The sequence below is a fragment of the Schistocerca cancellata genome, chromosome 3, assembly GCF_023864275.1.
Source record: "Schistocerca cancellata isolate TAMUIC-IGC-003103 chromosome 3, iqSchCanc2.1, whole genome shotgun sequence".
Taxonomy (NCBI): Eukaryota; Metazoa; Arthropoda; class Insecta; order Orthoptera; family Acrididae; genus Schistocerca; species Schistocerca cancellata.
In genome coordinates, this window is record NC_064628.1 from 366697129 (window position 1) to 366719915 (window position 22787).

Sequence of the window (22787 nt, forward strand, 5' to 3'; positions counted from 1 at the left end):
GGCTCTACCCTTCATTCGATCCCTGCCAAATCCTACATTTCAGCAGGATAATGCACGACCGCATGTTGCATGTCCTGTACGGGCCTTTCTGGATACAGAAAATGTTCCGACTGCTGCCCTGGCCAGCACATTCCCCAGATCTCTCACCAATTGAAAACGTCTGGTCAATGGTGGCCGAGCAACTGGCTCGTCACAATACGCCAGTCACTACTCTTGATGAACTGTGGTATCGTGTTGAAGCTGCATGGGCAGCTGTACTTGTACAAGCCATCCAAGCTCAGTTTGACTCAATGCCCAGGCGTATCAAGGCCGTTATTACGGCCAGATGTGGTTGTTCTGGGTACTGATTTCTCAGACACTGGTGTCAATTTGCGTGAAAATGTAATCACATGTCAGTTCTAGTATAATATATTTGTCCAATGAATACCCGTTTATCATCTGCATTTCTTCTTGGTGTAGTAATTTTAATGGCTAGTAGTGTATATATTTACTCTAAGCACTATGCGACTTAACATCTGAGGTCATCAGTCTCCTAGACTTAGAGAACTACTTAAACCTAACTAACCTAAGGATATCGCACACATCCATGCGCGAGGCAGGATTCAAACCTGCGACCGTAGCAGCAGCGCGGTTCCGGAAAAAAAGCGTCTAGAAGCGCTCGGCCACAACGGTGAGCCAGTTGCATGGCGCCCACTTTCACTGACCCTGACACCTGGATACTTTTTTTTTTTGGGAAATCATCAAAGGTAACTTGATCTTCCACTGTTACCAGCTTCTCCATCAGGGTTAAGAGCTAGAATGTACTTCGCAACTGAACGACGCACGCATGATATACTGCGAGTTTGGCAACAAACCGACTTCAGATAGGATGTGCGACAGATAACCACTGGAAGTCTCTTTTAACTTGTTTAGAAATATGGTACAAAAATTAATTTATTTTGCTATCAAACGGTACCAAAGTCATGTCTGTAGGTTAAATGGATATATCGATATGAGTTTTCAAATTCCTTTTTCATACACCTTATATACAATTAATACGTCAACGGCCTTGAGGCACTGGTAACACCAGTCCCCGTCAGAACACCGAAATTAAGTGCTGTCGGCTTTGGCTACAACTTGTATGGGTACTGTCCGGTGCTGCAGAGCTCTCTTGGCTAGCTACGGTATGTGTACTCAGTGCCGGCCGTGGTGGCCAACCGGTTGAAGGCGCTACAGTCTGGAACCGCGCGACCGCTACGGTCGCAGGTTCGAATCCTGCCTCGGGCGTGGATGTGTGTGATGTCCTTAGGTTGGTTAGGTTTGAGTAGTTCTAAGTTCTAGGGGACTGATGACCTTAGAAGTTAAGTCCCATAGTGCTCAGAGCCATTTGAACCATTTTTGTACTCAGCCCTTGTAAGGCCAATTGAGAATCCACCTGATCGAGAAGTAGCGGCTCCGGTCAGGAAAACTGACAACGACGAGGAGGGCGCTGTGCTGACCACATGCCCCTCCATATCCGCATCCGGTGACGCCTGTCCATGAGGATGACATGGCGGTCGGTCAGTTCAGATGAGCCGTCCGAGGCCTGCTCGGACGGAGTTCAGTTAAGTTTAATATAGAGACGATATACTACTCCCTGCTTGCTTTTATATTGGCGAGCTCACCTCTCGTGGCGTGTGGTTGGTTAGTTCCGCATTACATTGGAGTGTTCGGATATTTTTCATCAGACGATGTATACTAACGCTCACACGATGAACACAATGATAAGCACGTTTTTTTTTCTTTCAACATACTTGCACCTCATATCGCTCCTATGAGAGTTTTTTAGTTTCAGTGACATGGTTAACAACTTCTCATATAACGTACTGTTGGATAATATTATTTCTTGTTCCTCACAAAATGTCTCACTATGGTACAATTTTCTTCTGCACATTTGCAGTGTTCGGGACGTTTTCGTCAGTTATGTAATAATAAAGATCTGTGTATTTGTTTGGTTAAGTAAGTGTTTCCCGTGTACATTAATTTGCTTTCAAATCTCTCTTACTTCGTGTGTGTAATTTAGTTACCTGAAGAGCAGCGTACCGTAATTTCTTCCACAATTTGTCCAATAATCAGATTTTTCATTGGTTCATTTTTCTCATTGTACTTTGTAATCCGCCCCCTGCTTCCTTCTTCCATCTATTATCCTCATTAAACAATGTCTAGTGCAAGTAATTGATAAGCAAAGTCTTTTACGGAGATTTGAGAGGAGTGAAGATTACAATACACTTTCAAGTCAGTCATATTGAGGTGGCTCCAGTTCTTGTCTTGGCATCTGATTCTTGAAGCTGAAAATCGAGCATCAGGTCATCACCGTTGGTTTCACGTAAATAAACTGGAAGATTGCTGTTGCAGAATTTTTTACGTAAATATATTTTCCACTGATTTTCTCGCATTTTAGTATACCATACATTATTTTGATTTTTCACATTAACAAAGTGCAAATTACATTGTTCGCTCCTATTATACAGAATACATCCGATCACATCAGAGGCAAGCTTACGTCTCACACACTCTACCGAAATAACAATATTTCAAAGGATTTACAATTTTTCATAACAAATGAATTCCTACTAGTTTTCGTTATATTATTAATATCGATTGTTATTTCGTGCCGGTCGGGGTGGCCGAGCGGTTCTAGGCGCTACAGTCTGGAACCGCGCGACCGCTACGGACGCAGGTTCGAATCCTGCCTCGGGCATGGATGTGTGTGATGTCCTTTGGTTAATTAGGTTAAAGTTGTTCTACGTTCTAGGGGACTGATGACATCAGATGTTAGTCCCATATTTACTCTAAGCACTATGGGACTTAACATCTGAGGTCATCAGTCCCCTAGAACTTAGAACAACTTAAACCTAACTAACTTAAGGACATCACACACATCCATGCCCGAGGCAGGATTCGAACCTGCGACTGTAGCGGTGACGCGCTTCCAGACTGTAGCGCCTAGAATCGCACGGCCACTCCGGCCGGCCTAAGAAAATTTAAATTGCTTTACGGTTCAACTATGGGTACAAATTAATGACAGTAATATATAGAATCGTAGCAGTCTAAAACAGTACTGTCTTGGGAGTTATATACCAGACCGTGCATAGGGAATACATTTCATCATTACGGGCTGAAGCGCCTAGAACCATGGCCGAGCGGTTCTAGGCGCTACAGTCTGGAACCGCATGACTGCTACGGACGCAGGTTCGAATCCTGCCTCGGGCATGGATGTGTGTGATGTCCTTTGGTTAGTTATGTTAAAGTTGTTCTACGTTCTAGGGGACTGATGACATCAGATGTTAGTCCCATAGTGCTCAGAGCCATTTGAACCATTTTTTGTATAAACACACAACGTCGCAAGCGAGCACGTAAGAGGCGCTCCATATGATGTCAGTCGCCACACCGTCCTCTGTATGTGTTAGCTGCGCTACACCCTCCGAGCGAATAGCGGCGCTGACGCGTTCGCCTTGTTCCAGGCGTGTGCACGAACGCGACGGCGCCCAGCGTGAGCAGTATCAACCGCATCCTGCGCAACCGCGCGGCCGAGCGCGCGGCCGCCGAGTTCGCGCGCGCCGCGGGCTACGGGCTGTACCCGGGGGCGGCGGCGGCTGCTGCGGCCAGCGGCCACTCGCCCGCCGGCTACGCCTTCCCCTGGGGGCCGCAGCTGTGGGCCGCCGCGCCGCTGGGGCTGGGCCTGTCTGCCGCCGCCGCCGCCGCTGCCGCCGCCGCGCAGGCGCACCACGGGCAGCCGCCCGGCGCTCAGCCGCAGGCGCCGGGGCAGGCCGCCGCCCCCCACGACGCCGCCGACCTCATCGTGCCGCGCCTCATAGGTGCGTCACCGCAAATCACAAATCACAGCTCTCTCTCCCCACCCCACTCTCACACTCACCCTCTACCATCCCATACTATACGTGGCTACCGTGTCACTTGTTTACCTCAGTGGATGCACTACGTGTGGTGCTCGGAATATACCCGATAGCTATCACGACCGGGTTCCCGGGTTCGATTTCCGACGGGGTCAGGGATTTTCTCTGCGATGACTGGGTGTTGTGTGCTGTCCTTAGGTTAGCTAGGTTTAAGTAGTTCTAAGTTCTAGGGGACTGATGACCATAGATGTTAAGTCCCATAGTGCTCAGAGCCATTTGAACCATTTAGCTATCACGATCAAATACAGAGCTGCAAGGTAATAATTAGAGATGGGGACACTAGATAAGGTACACGCAATAACCGATCTACATCTACATGGATACTCTGCAAATCACATTTAAGTGCCTGGCAGAGGGTTCGTCGAACCACCTGCACAATTCTGTATTATTCCAATCTCGTATAGCGCGCGGAAAGATTCAACACCTATATCTTTCCGTACGAGCTCTGATTTCCCTTATTTTATCGTGGCGATCGTTCCGTCCTATGTAGGTCGGTGTCAAAAAAATATTTTCGCATTCGGAGGAGAAAATTGGTGATTGGAATTTCGTGAAAAGATTCCTAACAACGAAAAACGCCTTTCTTTTAATGATTTGCAGCCCTAATCCTGTATCATTTCTGTAACACTCTCTCCCATATTTCGCGGTAATACACGACGTGCTGCCTTTGTTTGAACTTTTTCGACGTACTCCGTTAGTCCTACCTGGTAAGGAGCCCACACCGCGCAGCAGTATTCTGAAAGAGGACGGACAAGCGTAGTGTAGGCAGTCTCCTTAGTAGGTCTGTTACATTTTCTAACTGTCCTGCCATTGAAATGCAGTCTTTGGTTAGCCTTCCCCACAACATTTTCTATGTGCTATTTCCAATTTAAGTTGTTCGTAATTGTAATACCTAGGTATTTAGTTGAATTTATGGCTTTTAGATTGGACTGATTTATCGTGTAACGGAAGTCTAGGGAGTTCCTTTTACTACTCATGTGGATGACCTCACACTTTTCGTTATTTATCGTCAACTTCCACTTTTCGCACCATTCAGATATTTTTTCTAAATCGTTTTGCAGTTTGTTTTCATCTTTTGTTGACTTTATTAGACGATAAACGACAGCTTCATCTGCAAACAACCGAAGACGGCTGCTCAGATTGTCTCCCAAATCGTTTATAAATATAAGGAACAGCAAAGGGCCTAAAACACTACCTTGGGGAACGCCAGAAATCACTTCTGTTTTACTCGATGACTTTCCGTCGACTACTACGAACTGTGACCTCTCTGACAGGAAATCACAAATCCAGTCACATAACTGAGACGATATTCCATAAGCACGCAATTTCACTACAAGCCGCTTGTGTGGTACAGTGTCAAAAGCCTTCCGGAAATCCAGAAATACAGCATCGATCTAAAATCCCATGTCAATAGCACTCAGAACATCATGTGAATAAAGAGCTACTTGTATTTCACAGGAACGATGTTTTCTAGACCCATGTTGACTGTGTGTCAATAGACAGTTTTCTTCGAGGTAATTCATAATGTTCGAACACAATATATGTTCTAAAATCCTGCTGCATATCGACGTTAACGATATGGCCTGTAATTTAGTGGATTACTCCTACTACCTCTCCTGAATATCGGTGTGACCTGTGCAACTTTCCAGTCTTTGGGTAGGGATCTTCCTTCGAGCGAACGGTTGTATATGATTGTTAAATGTGGAGCTAAAGCATCAGCATACTCCGAAAGGAACCTAATTGGTATACAGTCTGGACCAAAAGACTTGCTTTTATTAAATGATTTGAGTTGCTTCACTACTCCTAGGATATTGACTTCCACGTTACTCATGTTGGCAGCTGTTCTCGATTCCAATTCTGGAATATTTACTTCGTCTTTTTTGTGAAGGCATTTCGGCATTTCGATGTACCGATACAGTCGGCATGTCCCCTGAAAAGGTGGCTTTTGCATACATGGCAAGAGGAGTGGGATGTAAGTGATATGGGGCGTAACCTGGACCAATGCCACTCCTATCTATCTGATTCCAGGGGCAACAAAAATTTTATTCCATTTCATATAATAACTGGCCAAATGTAAAAATTTAAAATGCTACGATAATCTACTCATTAAGAAGTATAATCTTAAGTCACAGGTTTAACACAACATGACAAGTATTACAGTTAGAAACTATATATACAGGGTGTTTCCGTAAGAACTTGCAAAAATGTAACACGACATAGAGAATGTTCCACTGAACAGTTTGGGGTAGGGAGCCTGGCGTCGGAGAAGCCAACTTAAGGAGATATGGAAGTACACTTGTCTCCCGCTGTGTCTAGGATTACTGCTTTCCAGCTTATTAACAACTAACATGTACACAAGTTTACACGTACCGTGCTGTTTATTTACATGTACATTCTTTATTTCCTGCAACGAAACAAGAGGGACGAACCTGAATATTAGGAAGTTTGGAAATTTGTGGTAAGTTCTTATGGAACCAAACTGCTGAGGTCATCGGTCCCTAAGCTTACACACTACCTAATCGAACTTACACTAAGGACAACACACACACCAGTGTCCGAGGGAGGGCTCGAACCTCCGACGGGGGAAGCCGCGCGAACCGTTACAAAACGCCGTAGACCGCGAGGCTACCCTTTGCGGCGCTATTAGGAAGTCATGATGCGGGTTTTGTTCGCTTTACTTGTCCATAAGGTGACTGTTGTATTTATAGGTACACTGTCCCATGATACAACATGCTGTGAATCAACGACAGATCCATTCATTAGTCAGTGATATGTAAGGACGTACAATACAATATGATGGAGTAGTGCCGGTACAGTTTCGCAGAAATCGCTGACATGCACCTTGTGTATGGTGAAGTACGTTGCAATGCTCTCGCTACTGAGAGGCTGCACAGGGAGCGATTTCATAACAGGCTTCATCTATCACGACGAATGTTTATTTCTCTCAGTCGACAAATGCGCGAGACTGGTTCATTGGAAAGAAGACGCGAGGGACCTGCCAACACGGGGACCACACACACACCCGATTTTGAAGAGGAGGTGTTGGAATGTGTTGCAGCGGACGCCACTACATGCAATCGTCGTATTGCACGTGAAATGTGCTCTGCACATACTAATGTGTGGCGAGTACTCCACGAACAACAATTACACCCGTATCACCCATAACGAGTCTATGCAATGCTTGTGACTGACTTTGCACCAAGGGTCACATTGTGTCAGTGATTGCTCAAAAAAATGGCTCTGAGCACTATGGGACTCAACATCTTAGGTCATAAGTCCCCTAGAACTTAGAACTAGTTAAACATAACTAACCTAAGGACATCACAAACATCCATGCCCGAGGCAGGATTCGAACCTGCGACCGTAGCGGTCTTGCGGTTCCAGACTGCAGCGCCTTTAACCGCACGGCCACTTCGGCCGGCAGTGATTGCTCCAGTAATGGATTGATCGACCAGATTTCCTGCAGATCGTGCTGTTTACTGCCGAGGCCTCATTTGATCGTGATGTATTTCGAACAACAGGAACAGCCACGTGTGGGATGAAAAAAACCCTCACGGTGTAGCAGAGTCACACCATCAAGTACGTTTTGCTGTGAATATCTAGGCTGGGATTGTAGGCGACAATCTTACTGGGCCATATCTTCTACCTGGCTGTTTGAATGGACACCTGTGCACGAGGTTCGTGCAAAGAATTCTACCTGAGTTGTTGGAGAACGTACCCTTGGCTGTTTGTGAGCGTATGTGGTGCATGACGGTGCACCTCCACACTTCAGTGTGGATGTCCGCAACCATCTCAGTGCTGTATTTTCTGGTCGCTGGACTGGAAGGGGAGGTCCTACTCCATGGCCTGCAAGGGCACCCGACCTGAATCTCCTTGATTACTTCCTATGGGGATGCCTAAAGTCACTTGCCCATGAGACCCCAGTGTATACGGAGATGGAATTAGCTGCCAGAATTGTAGCTGCCTGTGACGTGATTCGAAACACATCGGGGAGATTTGTCAGGGTGCGTCAGAATCTTGTTCCTGATGTCATGCTTACATTGAACTTGATGGCCGTCAGTTTCAGCACATTTTGTTAGATACGGTACAAATGGTACGTTCATTGCGTCAATGGTGGTATTTGCAGTTAACTGTAACTAATGTAAAAAAAACTGCACAATAATGCGATTTTACTCCTATTATCTCCTTAAGGTGACTCAAATTGTTCAGTAGAGCATCCTCTATGTCCTGTGAAATTTTTGCACGCTCTTACAGAAACACCGTCTATGTAGATGTAGATGTCTTGAGTCAGCACAAGTTCAAAATGGTTCAAATTGCTCTGAGCACTATGCGACTTAACTTCTGAGGTCATCAGTCGCCTAGAACTTAGAACTAATTAAACCCAACTAACCTAAGGACATCACACACATCCATGCCCGAGGCAGGATTCGAACCTGCGACCGTATCGGTCGCTCGGTTCCAGACTGTAGCGCCTAGAACCGCACGGCCACTCCGGCCGGCCAGCACAAGTCACGGCACACAAATTACCAGGCTATATTCATGCAGTATTTGAGAATGAGAACATGTAACGACTTCCAATTTAAACCTTAAAGAAACTTTTTCTCTTTCGCATGCACAACATCAAATATGTAACACATTAACTCATACGTAAATTAATTAGAAACTTGAAGCTGTTTTGTATGTTGAAGTTAGATTCTATGGGAATCAGGGATCTACCGCTTAGTACCAAGACACTACATTTTATTTGTTATAATAAAAGTATAGAGATAAAGCACTCATGTTTCAATTAACAGAGCTGCATATAACAAAACCCATTTCTCATATCTTTTAAATGTTCTACAGGCGAATAACAAAATTAAATTCAAGAAAAAATCTTACAGTATTGACTTCTGGTTCCTTCACAACTCCATTCTTGGGATCAAATGTTCGATGGTTTACTGAAGAATTCCCTACCATTGTTGGGAAATAAATGGTTTTTCATACCATTTTCCAGACACACGTTGTTTTATCTGCTCACGTCTCCATTTATTTACTATTTCTGAAATCCAAATTACTTACTTCCACTACAAAGACGGTTTATTTAGATAAACAATTTAGGCCCACATGCACTTTACGTACCACACTGAATGTGCATCAACTAAATGGAGGAGACCTTCATGCATGACACTTTGAACTCCAGAGGGAAGAAGCGCTTCGCATAAAGACCATGCACAAACCGGTAATTGTTGTGTGCCACTTCGAATAGAACGGTAAGGAGAGGTGAGTTACAGACTTTTGTTGTAGGAAGGTTGAATAGGAGCAGAAGTGACTAGCGAACATGTTAACACAGTAAACAGAAGATTTACTTAATTGATATTTCTCCAAGCGTATGAGGATTCATTAAAAATAATGCAGCAAGAAGCAGAGTCCAGTTCTCAATGTCAACAAGGATGAGCCTCTCTGAGCTAAGGAGAAACGATGGTGATCGAACTGCGACTACGCGATGTATTTGTAGCGCCACGTAGCGAAGAGGCTCCAAGTGCGAGGGGGCCAGATGGCTGCTACTGGCCGTCCTATAGCACGCCGGCAGAGGGCACTCGTGCTACGGAAAAGCGGATGGCGTGGCTCAGCGAGTATGTACCATTGGGTCCGCCAGTTCACAGACGTCTGCCTACGGCGTCTGACAGAAACTTGCATTTCTGATGCCAACTTTGATGCATATGAGATGGTACCGATACGTGACCCCACAGTAGTGAATGTTTGGAACATGTTCTCCATGATTTAGCACTTGGAACAAGTCTAGCGACTTGCAGCAAGTTACCGGAAACACAATAGCAGAGAACGCACATTTTGCGAAAAAAATGGCTGGAATTTTAGTTGTCCTTCGAAGCTGTTAAGTAGCCAACTTGCAAATGGCTCCAGTTGACAATTTTAACTATACTAACATACTGTACTTGTCTAGGTACAAACATACACTACTGGCCATTAAAATCGCTACACCAAGAAGAAATGAGATATGATAAACAGGTATTCATTGGACAAATACTGTATATTATACTAGAACTGACATGTGATTACATTTTCACGCAATTTGGATCCATAGATCCTGAGAAATCAGTACCCAGATCAACCACCTCTGGCCGTAATAACGGCCTTGATACGCCTGGGCATTGAGTCAAACAGAGCTCGGATGGCGTGTACACGTACAGCTGCCCATGCAGCTTCAACACGATACCACAGTTCATCAACAGTAGTGACTGGCGTATTGCGACGAGCCAGTTGCTTGGCCACCATTGACCAGGTGTTTTCAATTGGTGAGAGATCTGCAGAATGCGCTAGCAGCAGCCGAACATTTTCTGTATCCAGAAAGGCCCGTACAGGACCTGAAACATGCGGTAGTGCTTTTCCTGCTGAAATGTACGGTTTCGGAGGGATCGAATGAATGGTAGAGCCACGGGTCGTAACACATCTGAAATGTAACATCCACTGTTAAAAGTGCCGTCAATGCGAACAAGAGGTGACAGAGACGTGCTACCAATGGCACCCCATACCATCACGCCGGGTGATACGCCAGTATGGCGATGACGAATACACGTTTCCAATGTGCGTTCACCGCGATGTCGCCAAACACGGATGCGACCATCATGATGCTGTAAACAAAACCTGGATTCATCCGAAAAAAATGACGTTTCGCCATTCGTGCACCCAGGTTCGTCGTTGAGTACACTATCGCAGGCGCTCCTGTCTGTGATGACGCGTCAAGGGTAACCGCAGCCATGGTCTCCGAGCAGATATTCCATGCTGCTGCAAACGTCGTCGAACTGTTCGTGCAGATGGTTGTTGTCCTGCAAACGTCCCCATCTGTTCACTCAGTGATGGAGACGTGGCTCCACGATCCGTTACAGCCATGCGGATAAGATGCCTGTCATCTCCTGAACCCACCGATTCCATATTCTGTTAACAGTCATTGGATCTCGACCAACGCGAGCAGCAATGTCGCGATACGATAAACCGCAATCGCGATAGGCTACAATCCGACCTTTATCAAAGTCGGAAACGTGATGGTACGCATTTCTCCTCCTTATACGAGCCATCACAACAACGTTTCATCAAGCAGCGCCGGTCAATTGCTCTGTTGTTTGTGTATGATAAATCGGTTTGAAACTTTCCTCATGTTAGCTCGTTGTAGGTGTCGGCACCGGCGCCAACCTTGTGTGAATGCTCTGAAAAGCTAATCATTCGTATATCACAGCATCGTCTTCCTGTCGGTTAAATGTCGCGTCTGTAGCACGTCATCTTCGTGGTGTAGCAATTTTAATGGCCATTATTGTACTTGTCCTGTAAAACCAAATATCGAGATTGGAGACGCAGTTCGGCTGTGGTTGGAATTTTTCATCTACTAACGCTGTTGTGTAGAGATTCGTTCTGGAACTGACAATGACAATCCTCAAAACCCTGTGGAGTAATGTCAGAAACACGAGTGTCCATCCATGAACCAGACACCTCATGAAGTAGGATCGTGATTCGCTATCAGAGCCCGGCCGGTAGCCGTGCGGCGGGCAATGCACGCACGCGCTACCCACTGTTGTGCCGAGGCCGCGATATGACGCTCTTGGCGCACACTCGGCGCATGCGCGTGGTGCCTCCAGTCCGCCACAATGGCGTCGCTAATTGCGCACTTAGTCTGCCCGCCGCTCACTTCGGTCCGCGAGGCTTCTTTGTCCCGCGCCCTCGAGGCGAGAGCTGGCCACAGGAAATTCGAAATGGAAACGGCGTGTTTACACAATCGCTGGCCCGCCACGTCGCATGCGTAGTCAGCCGATGAATGCGGCGCAGATTACCCGCGTCACGAACTGCTCGGCTCTTTACGTAACGGACGCTGAATAGCTACTAGAACGGCTGAAAAAGTTTGTACTGCCGGTAAGTGGCTGTTAGGCATTTACAAGACTTGCGCAAAAATAGGAGCAGCAGCAGTCGGCGATTACTGAGTTCAAAAATGTCGTCGTGCAAGACATACAATATATAAAACAATTGAAGACGTTGAAATGACAACATCTGCTGCAGACAAGAAGAAGAATACTATAAAATCTGTCTCTGCACACTCGCTACTCGACGGACCAGCAGTCTTCTGTCGATGCAGACTGAACTTCAGCATTGATGTCAATGATTCTTTCACTCATGGCAATGGATGGTTAACCGTCGCTATTGTTCGAGGTGGTTCTGGAGTTCCCAATGTATCTGGCCTTGAAAGCTTTGTCGACCGTGATGTAATCGCATACAGAACCTATCATGTTACTGAAAATGCTAATAAAGACTTTGGCAAATCTACTTATATGTCACCCTCTCCCTTTACTTTATATACACGTAATAGACGTAAATCATCTTGTAATGAAACTGTGTTTATTTGGATTAAAGGCAAAGGGACTTGTGAATATGTAAAGTTTGTTGGCGATTGTACTTTATATTTTCATAAATAAATTGATTTGTAGCGTAGCTGAGAACCGGACAAGGGTACATCTAGAACCTGTCGGCATAGAGCGAGAACAGCATGTTACGTCAGCTCTCTGAGCGCTTGACCTGCTTGTTATTACAGTCTTCTAGGGGTTGAAGAGGAAACTAGTATTGTTGTCATTTAACCTGACAAAAAATGCATTAAAACATTAAAAACCGCCAATAAACCCAACTGTATTTATTTATGGGAGCTTAATTAACATTTAATGTGTTACGTAGAGTACTGAAGGCAGCCGGCCGGATTGGCCAAGCGGTTCTAGGCGCTACAGTCTGGAACCGCACGACCGCTACGGTCGCAGGTTCGAATCCTGCCTCGGGCATGGCTGTGTGTGATGTCCTTAGGTTAGTTAGGTTTAAGTAGTTCTAAGTTCTAGGGGACTAATGACCTCAGCAGTTGAGTCCCATAGTGCTCAGAGCCATTTGAACCATTTTTGAACTAATTTCTTGGGTGTTTTCTCTCCTAAATTATTACTTAATTTTGAGCAAACAAACCCATATATGCAGCAATGGACGCAGTTCTGCAAGGGAAAAAAAATGAGGGACTATTAAAGTAGTAGTAAGGATGGGTTGGTGCTTTGAACGAATAAACCTTAGGAATTAAAACTGAACTATTTAATCGCAAGTATAAAAAAAAAATCTCAATAACCGAATGAATCCATAACATCCCAATTTCAGCCACCTTCCTTTAATACTTGGGTATTTCTCAGCCCTGCTTAGCAGATAAAGTTTTAATAAGGTACTGATGTCCAGAATTGTACCATTTTGATATTAAATCTGATTACCATAACAGGACTACAACCAGATACTTAACTATTGGTTCAAATGGCTCTGAGCACTATGGGACTTAACTGCTGAGGTCATTAGTCCCCTAGAACTTAGAACTAGTTAAACCTAACTAACCTAAGGACATCACAAACATCCATGCCCGAGGCAGGATTCGAACCTGCGACCGTAGCGGTCTTGCGGTTCCAGACTGCAGCGCCTTTAACCGCACGGCCACTTCGGCCGGCACTTAAGTATTATCTTATGATAAATGCCTACAGACGTAATTTTAAGTGGCGTTAAGTTAATAGTGATCGCTCTGACTTCAGTAGCTTGGGTATGGCTTAGAGAGCGGCCCGTACTGTCTGATAATGTGTAGTCAATTTTAGTACCATCTACGTAGACTGAAGTGTTCTGGTGAAACGCACGTGGAAGTGTCTGTCATGTATCTATTTTCTTACGAGTTAGACACTCATAACAATATGAATTTATGAAATTTCAGCGTGTCATGATGAGTATCGTATACTGCACCATAGGAAATGTTTAACTGCTGCGATAACGTTCGCAGTTGCACACGCCGGTAATTCAAAATTGCTGCCTCAGTGGCTCCGACTTTCTTCAGGGTCGCAGCTGTTACCGGCCGCTTGGAGCGTGGCGAATCACTGAGATAAACACGGCCCAATTGGAAGAATGCACACCACCTGAAGACACTGGTACGGTCCTTACAGTCGTCCTCATATACGCCACGCATGTCCCTGTGAATTTCACTCGGCTTACTGGCATGCCTATCGGCAAACAAATATCGAATTACACTTCGGTGCTGCTCTTCACAAGTTGACAACATTTCATGCGGGCCATGTTTGTTTCGTGGCTCTGGATTTACTCGCTGCAGATGTACATGAAAACAAAATACCCTCTGTAGTGCAGACTTCAAACTATATTGTCGTGAAATTTCAACATTCCAGCTGTAACTTTAGGGAAGAGAAAAAAATACTGTGCTTTACTTTCCGATCGTCCCTCGTACAAGGGGATATCAGAAAATCCGTTATAAATTATTAAGGAAAGCCAAGTAACTTTCCTTGAATGCTGCACTACGAGTTAAAATGACAAAGATTCGACGGTGTTTGTAACATAGTCACCGAATTTCTGTAAAGAATGATCGTAACGTTCTACCTGTTGCTCAGTTTCTCGACAACAATCCTCACCTTGGTCGCAGAACCAATTATATGTATCGATTTTTTAAGGCAAGAGAAAGCAAAACAAAGGAACTAACACCGCTCTCTTGTCGCAGCCAGTAGGCATCTACACTCTTATGTCATTCGTTGTCCTAGAAGGACGTAATATTTTGTGTCGCTCCACAACCATATTGATACTTATTTGCAGAAAAGAGGCGCAGAATTAATAAGTCGCTCTCATTTGTGAATTGTCTGCAATTATTTACCTAGAATTTTACGTAAGTGTCATTCAGATCGTAATGTATATGTTGAAATGAATACGTCTTATTTAATCGTATGCTTTTCTCTGTTTTAGTAGTTTTAGTCAAACCATTGTCATGATTTAAGCTGAGGTCAGATATCAGACTTTGTCTACAAAAAATATACAGTGAGCCCTGGCTACGGTCCGTACATCTTCGGACGTGCGAAGCTCGATAAATTCAAGGCGTAAATTGCATTTACTTTATTGTGTGACCTCAATGAACAACGCTACGTAAGATTTTATGAAACGTTAAGAAATTCAATTCCAATCTTAAAGGCGAAACAAACTTTGATCTCTCAATTACTTATCCAAACAACAACAATTATTATTATTATTACAAAATATTATTATTATATGTTAGTATTTTATTATATTTTTATTTTTTAAGGTGTGTGTGTGTGTGTGTGTGTGTGTGTGTGTGTGTGTGTGTGTGTGTGCATCTGTTTATCTGTTTGTCTTGTGAGGTTTGCTTGATTACAAACTAATTTGTTAACCTAAAACGTAGAGTGTCTTTGACCACTGTACTTATTTAAGTGTGTTTCAAATTACTTAACAATTTGTTAAAAGCAACTCTGTAAGTTTGAAATAGCGATTATTGTACCCAGTGGTCATCAACATAAATTAAGACAAATAATAATTATTATCGTATCATGTGAGACTGGATTAGATATTCCAGTCTCTCTCCTATGGGTCGTCAGGCATATTTTCTCTGCTTTTCCGGCAGATATCTGTAATTTCGTTTTTGCAACGTGCAGCTGGAGACAGCTCAAACAAATCCCGCTAATCATGTCTTTCGTACGGTGCCCAGCGTTGAAGGAAAGAGTCGATTTGTTTCCCATTCCAAACAAAATGATCTCTAAATCGAAATTTATGTCTCCATTACACAGAGCGGTCCCAAATTAGTCTAGTACGCCATTCTTTTTATCGACATGTATTGAAAGAGACAACAGAACACTGTGAATAACCTGTACTGGAGCAATTATTTCGTGGCGGTAGCAATCTGCTCGGGCCAGGGCAGAGCTGTCACTGCAGGAATATTGGTCATTCTTCCTTTTATACCGTTCCTCTTCATACATACTGATAAAACGAATATCGCACTAGACTGTTTTGGAGTGTTCTATCCAATGGGAACGTAAAGTTCTACTGCAAAAATAATTTTGTTTGTGTTGGGAAACAAACCGACGCTTTTCACAAACGCTTGGCGTCGCATGGAAGATGTGACAGGCAGCATTTGTTTGGATTGACTCCAGTTACACGTTGCAAAAACGAAATTGCAAATATCTGCAGAAACAGCAGGGAAAATGTGCTTGACAATTCTTCGACTCTTAGGAGAGATACCAAGCACAACTAAAAAAAAATACCAGAAGCCCTACTAACAATGCAAAAAAGAAGACCAAAAGCACTACTAACAATGCCAAAGAGAACCAAAACCTCTACTAACAATGCAAAAAGACCTAAAGCCCCACCCACAAAGCAAAAAAATGTTCTGTCTGCTGAGAATTATTTGAGGGCTTCGTACACGATGCTAGGTAATGTGTGCCACCGTGAGGATGAAATGCAATACAGCCAATCAATGGACGAAATGGAAGGTACATGCAGAACCCTTGATCTAGGTTTCAACGCCTTTAAAAACCTCTTCTTCAGAAGGATCGATAGTTACCCTGGTTGCATAATGTTGTGAGGTATGTTAAAACTGTAGCCATATCCAGTGGCGATCAGCATGACTTGTACGGTTTTACTGTTATGAAGGGGAATTTTATCTTATATTGGTGGCTTATGGCAACAATTTTATCTTAGCTCCACAATATAATGCTACCCACTGATCCTTCTAAAGAAGACGTTTTTAAAGACATAGCCGGCCGTGGTGGCCAAGCGGTTAAAGGCGCTACAGTCTGGAACCGCGCGGCCGCTACGGTCGCAGGTTAGAATCCTGCCTCGGGCATGGAGGTGTGTGATGTCCTTAGGTTAGTTAGGTTTAAGTAGTTCTAAGTTCTAGGGGACTGATGACCTTAGCAGTTAAGTCCCATAGTGCTCAGAGCCATTTGAACCATTTTTTAAAGACATCAAACCTTGGTCAAAGGGTTTGAATAAGCCTTTCAGTTCTACAACTGATTGGCTGTATTTCACTTTATCATCACGGAGATCCCATTCTACAGTTGCTGCATCCAGCCCGTTCAAGATTTCAATGCGTATCAGCTGCTCTAGACAGAAGGCTGACGACGTTGTTGGTGTTGGCAGATGTCGACGGCAGTGCCAGCGGAGGAGTCTGCAAGGACGACTCGAGCAGCCTGGATGGTTCCGACCAGCCCAAGTTCCGGCGCAACAGGACCACGTTCAGCCCCGACCAGCTGGAGGAGCTGGAGAAAGAGTTCGAGAAGAGCCACTACCCCTGCGTCAGCACGCGGGAGCGCCTCGCCTCCAAGACCAGCCTGTCGGAAGCCAGAGTGCAGGTGAGGCCTCCGCCAGACATTTCCTTCCCAACTAACCAGAATCCCAGAAACAAGAAATCCATTCACATATGCACCCTCACAAAGAAAAAACGCACACACGCATACATCCACTCCGCCCCCATTCCTTCCACACACACACACACACACACACACAGACACATGCACACACACACACACACACACACACACACACACACACACACACACACACTTCATAGACAGTCATGTTCCCCGCTTGTGAGCGAGAGTTGTACACGAAGCCTATAAAATACCTAGAGAGGTGGCGCAGGTAAACACTGGAGTCGCATGCGGGAGGACGACGGTTCAAACCTGCATCAGGGTATTCTGGTTTGGTTTTTCCGTGATTGTCCTTAAATCGCTTCACGCAAATGCCAGAATGGTTCTTTTGAAGGGTCACGACAAGCTTCCTTCCGCGCCCTTCTCCAATCCAATAGGACCGATGACCTCGCTGTTTGGTCCACTCCCTCCATCAACCAACCAACCTACGAAATCCATTAATGTATGTAACAAAGTCATTATATAAGGTAAAACCATAATTATCGGAAAAGAAACAAACTACATTAAAATACCTACAGACTGTTTCGGCAATGCACCGACAAAAGTGGATGAACCGAAGGTCGCGCACTTGCATGATTTCTTGTTATGGAATGTACGCTTGCTATTCAACAGTTTATGGATTTCGAATGAGTCTTCAATAGTTTTCCGAGAATAATTAAAAAGAATTACATCGGTCTGCATCTTATTAACGGCATATTCAAATAAATATGGAACAGGTTTTCAACTGTTTGCGCTTAAGCACTTCACACGCTGTATATTTTCATAGCAAGAGTCGAGAACAGCAGCATTCCGTTTCAAGTCATAAAATATCTTATTCATTTGGCAACTAGCTCTGGTGGCAATTCGAGTAATGTACACCACACTCTTGGCATCCCTCCATGGAAAAACCGTGAGGCGTTATATTTGGCTATGGAACTGGTCCTGTACGACTTATAAGGTGTTCCTTAAAGTAGACACTTACCACTGGTCGGCCCGCCCGTTTAGCCGTGCGGTCTAACGCACGGATTTCCGGATTCGGAAAGAGCGCCTGGTCCCCGGCACGCATCCGCCCGGTGGACTTGTGTCGATGTCCGGTGAGCCGGCCAGTCTGTGGATGGTTTTTAGGCGGTTTTCCATCTGCCTAGGCGAATGCTGGCTGGTTCCCCTTATTCCGCCTCAGCTACACTATATTCCGCCTCAGCTACACTATGTCGGCATATGCTGCACAAACACGTTCTCCACGTACGCGTACACCACCATTACTCTTACCACGCAAACATAGGGGTTACACTCGTCTGGTGTGAGACGTTCCCTGCGGGGAAATCCACCGGGGGCCGAACCGCACAGTAACCCTGAAAGAGTGGTTCGGTGTGGGACGGCGGAGGGGTGAAGTGGACTGCGGTAGTCGTCGTGGGGTTGTGGACCACTGCGGCTGCGGCGTGAACGAAGCCTCTCCGTCGTTTCTAGGCCCCCGGTTAACATACAATACAATACATACCATACCATACCACTGGTCGCGAACGAGGCCGAGATGTGCGGGTGCTGCGTTTATTCTGGAACCAGAGGGAGCTAGGCAAACAGGCGGTGCTGTATTTAGCGGTTTCTTATGTGCGGTATGCAGAAACTGATGCCAAGTAACTCCAGTGAAACGAGCTGGTACAAATACACGTCCTAGAATGTGGCCGCCATCCATTCCAGCCCAAAAGTTCACGGACACTGTGAAGAAAACGGTTCCAAGAGATCTTCTCTGCGTAATTTTGACGGTGAATTTCCATTATTTAAACTAAAAATAAGTTTTACTTCCAAAGTTTACAAAAGCAATCATGTCAGAATTTGGTAACGAACTCAAAAAAAGGTCCCATATATGTTAACGGAACAGTTACAAATGAGAAGATGAACAAATTAGCACATGGTCTCGAGTATTCGGTAATGTCACGTTTAACCGAAAGTAAAAAAAAAAAAAAAGTTCACAGAAGTGGATAGCAGTCAAACTCAAAGTTATCACCTGTAGCGTGCCTTGCACCAGTACCAAACGAGTACCCTTGTTGTGATTGGTCAGCGCTCGGAATCTAATGGCGGACGCCATAATATACGTGAATTACCACATACAACAAAACACATGAATGCGTTTGACAGAAACACTGCTGACACATCTAAAGCCACACCTCTCCAAAACGAACGTAAAGCACATGCTGTAACAGATACAAGAGAGTAGAGGGAAAAGACAGAGAAGGTAAATAGTAATGACTACCGTTAATGAGGGAATCAACACTGTCAACAAGTGCGAACATACTTACTGAAATTACATGCATTTTTAAGAAAATCAAATATTAAGAAAAGTTTATCACAAAGACATCGCAATCGAAACTGTATGAAATATGTCTAATCTATATAAGGGACAGCAAAGTTGCAGCTTGCCTGTTCGTTATCGATGTGTTGTGACGTCAGCAGCAGCTTGTTGGAGCTGGCGACGTAATTAAAGTATCTCCCCAGTTCTGTAATTACAATAGATACCTCCTCTTGTTTAGTATATGATTCTGCGGGTGGTGGTATTGTTCTCCATCGCATTCCTCTATTCACAGTCCGGTCGGACGTAATCGTTGCTGTATAGATCCAGATTCGTATGTGCACGACAATCACGCCTCTTACACACACAACACCGATATCAATGTCCCGTACACAGTATAAAATTTACTTTAAACCACCGATCGCAAACCTACAGTCCATCTGTGTTTAGCATGAGCCTCAGGGTTGCGAATTCACATTTCTGGCGAAAACAGAACACACGTAGTAAACAGTTTGAATATTTCCACGGTGGAGGCAGTTCATTAAGTTGCAAAACAGATAAGAATTTTAAAGCACATTCGTTTATTCAACTCAGTTATAAGTACAACAGTTCGGGTCTAATAACATTCAGTGTCCCTTCGTTTGTACATTGTCACGGCTGTTTTTAATAATCCGCAGTCTAACATTTTGTTTCAAAACGTCCAGGTCGAAATTTGATTCTAATAGTGATCGACACATAAGGACGCTGTCATAAATTCTCGTTTAGCACGTTTACACAACATAAACGCGCAAACGCCACGTATTGCATACTGACTGACTGTCAATGTTCGACTTCAACTATTGACATCACTCTTGCATCACGGTCTATACAAAAGTACTGCACATTGCATTTGAGATCTCTACACAAGCATAAATTTATCAGCTGACCGATTGACCTACCAATCTCGTAGCAGCCTATACATGTCCCGACCGGCTGCCTTCAGCGATTACAGCGCCGCCCTGTTGTGATTTGTATAATTTAACTGAGTTTATGTTCTACGAGATCCCGCTTGGTCTTACACAGAAACAAAAACAGGGGTTTGCCTTCGCTCTTTTAGAGTTAACAAGGCCAAAAGAAGCAGAGAGGAAACCATGAGCAAAGAGGTGGCTAATGAAAGGAAAGATATTTCCCAGTTTCTGTTACTTAAGCAGCTCGGAGCCAATGATTTTCGGTATTATCTTAGAGTGGATAAATTATGCATTTTGGAGCTGCTGAACATCATCAAACCTAGCGAAAAAGTATACGATCATGAGGTAGGCTGTAATCTGTGAGGAGAGGTTGTTAGCTACATTACGATTTCTAGCCATTGGCAGATGTTGAGAGAATCTCAAGTGCTGTTGTATGTCCACTATTATGAACTAAAATGATTCCTGGAACCTAGAACGTGATTTATAGTTGACTGAGGAAAACCATAACAGAACAAAATAAATAAAACTAAAGACGTTCACGTAAACGTTAGTAATATATTTATGTATGTCACTTAATAGATGAACTGTAATTTTAAGAAGCTCATTTCAAATTCAAAGAAGAACGACTGCACATGGCAGTGGCGCACATAGTCCAACAAATAAAGCAACAGATATACAAGAAATGAAACATTTAGCAACGGTTAGAACTGTAAAAACAATGAAATGCGACACTTTTCTCATCGCAGCAGAGAGCTTCGATGTAGCCTTGACGTTTTTAACGCTTGTAACAATGAAGCAAGAATATTTTACGAATTAACGTGCATTCAAAGCCGATATTTTCGTTTTTAGATTACATTTCCAATAAATCTCGGAAATAAATCATAAAAACAGAAACACACCAAGGTCGACGGGCATTTATTGTACGTGCCGCACGAAACCATTACGGATTCGTTAAAACAATGAAAAAAAAATTCTTCAATTCTTGCATCTATATTCCTATACTCGTGTTCCACGAACATCTGCAGTCTTTAAATTTCACCAGGAACTCTGCACTTGGAAGTTCCGTTCGCCTCGCACAGCCTCTCATGTATATTAGAACAGCATTTAATTGCGCGCGCAGTGACAAAAGACGAACGTTTGTTGGTCGGTTAGCACGACAGCGCTACACACGGCACAATTTGTTGCGTATGGAAGGGGGGGGGGGGGGCAGTCGGATATCTGGTAGTCTTACCCGCCCGACATCCCGACAAGGAAAGTTTGTCGGTCGATCTGTCTGTCAAAAGGCCTACATACGTCTAATTTGTCGCTCGGTCGGTCGGTTGGTGCGTGTGTAGGGCCCTTTAATTTTGCATGACGCATTTAACGAAACTGCGGTGAAACTTTCGCATATTCAGTTAATAAGAGAGTCGTGTTGCAATATAAATGAAGCAAACTGTATTTATATTTCGTACTACAGAGCAAAACAAAAAAAAAATTATTGCCCAACAAAAATGTCTGTACAGAGTAAATGAAGCAAAAGGAGAGACAGCACAAGAAATTTATCTTTCGCGATTAGCAATAACTTCACAATACGTACGTTGAATTTCACAAGAACTGCTTTTTGATTCTCGTAGTCGCGGTGCGACCAATCCGACTTTTAAATTAATAGGCAGGGCCTAATCGGTGAACAACACGCGTTAGTGGAAGTCGACATAATTAATATTGTGAAGAGATTAGTTGCTGTATAAAGCACATGGTCTGTCTGAGATCTACTCCTGCAAAAGGTTAGGTGATTTGTGACAGTATTACTTGCCACCTCACACATACTGGTTAAAGATGCCTTACAAAATTCACCACTTTGATATCCTCCGAATCTGATATTATCTGAAATTTCATCACTAATGAGTTCGTGATGAAGGCTGGCTGTTTTTCGAAAGTATCGCTGGTGAGCAGTAAAGATACTGTAGCGTTGTTGTTGTTTAGGGAGACTGCTCCTATGCTACCGTCGCAGGTTCGAACCCAGCCTCGGGCATGGGTGTGTGATGTCAGGAGGTTAGTTAGGTTTAAGTAGCTCTAAGTTCTAGGGGGCTGATGACCTCAGATGGTAAGTCCCATAGTGTTCAGAGCCATTTGAACCATTTTTAGACTGCTCCTAGAGTCTTTTCCATCGCCTAGCGGCCGACCCTAACACATAATCATGACAGATCAGACAGTTCGCAGCCCAGTTTGATTCATAACCTAAAATGTATGCAGCTGGTAAGGTGCACTGCAGGCTTGGACACAGAGCAACATCTCATTAACATTTGGCTGCGGTGTATTGGCTTTTCGGGTGATTTCACCTCGCTCACGCACTCGTTAAAGAACCAACAACAACAAAAATACTCTCTGTGTTATCTGTAGTCCTTCAGCA

General features: G+C 44.2%; 1 protein-coding gene across 1 annotated transcript in view; it reads left to right on the forward strand.

Moving 5' to 3' along the window:
• Nucleotides 1–22787, forward strand: part of LOC126176310 (NK1 transcription factor-related protein 1-like) — a 292898-nt gene that overhangs the window by 262521 nt on the left and 7590 nt on the right. The window contains exons 5-6 of the mRNA XM_049923461.1: nucleotides 3483–3836; nucleotides 16896–17107. Of these exons, the coding sequence (XP_049779418.1) occupies nucleotides 3483–3836; nucleotides 16896–17107 (566 nt within the window). The remainder of the gene's footprint in view (nucleotides 1–3482; nucleotides 3837–16895; nucleotides 17108–22787) is intronic.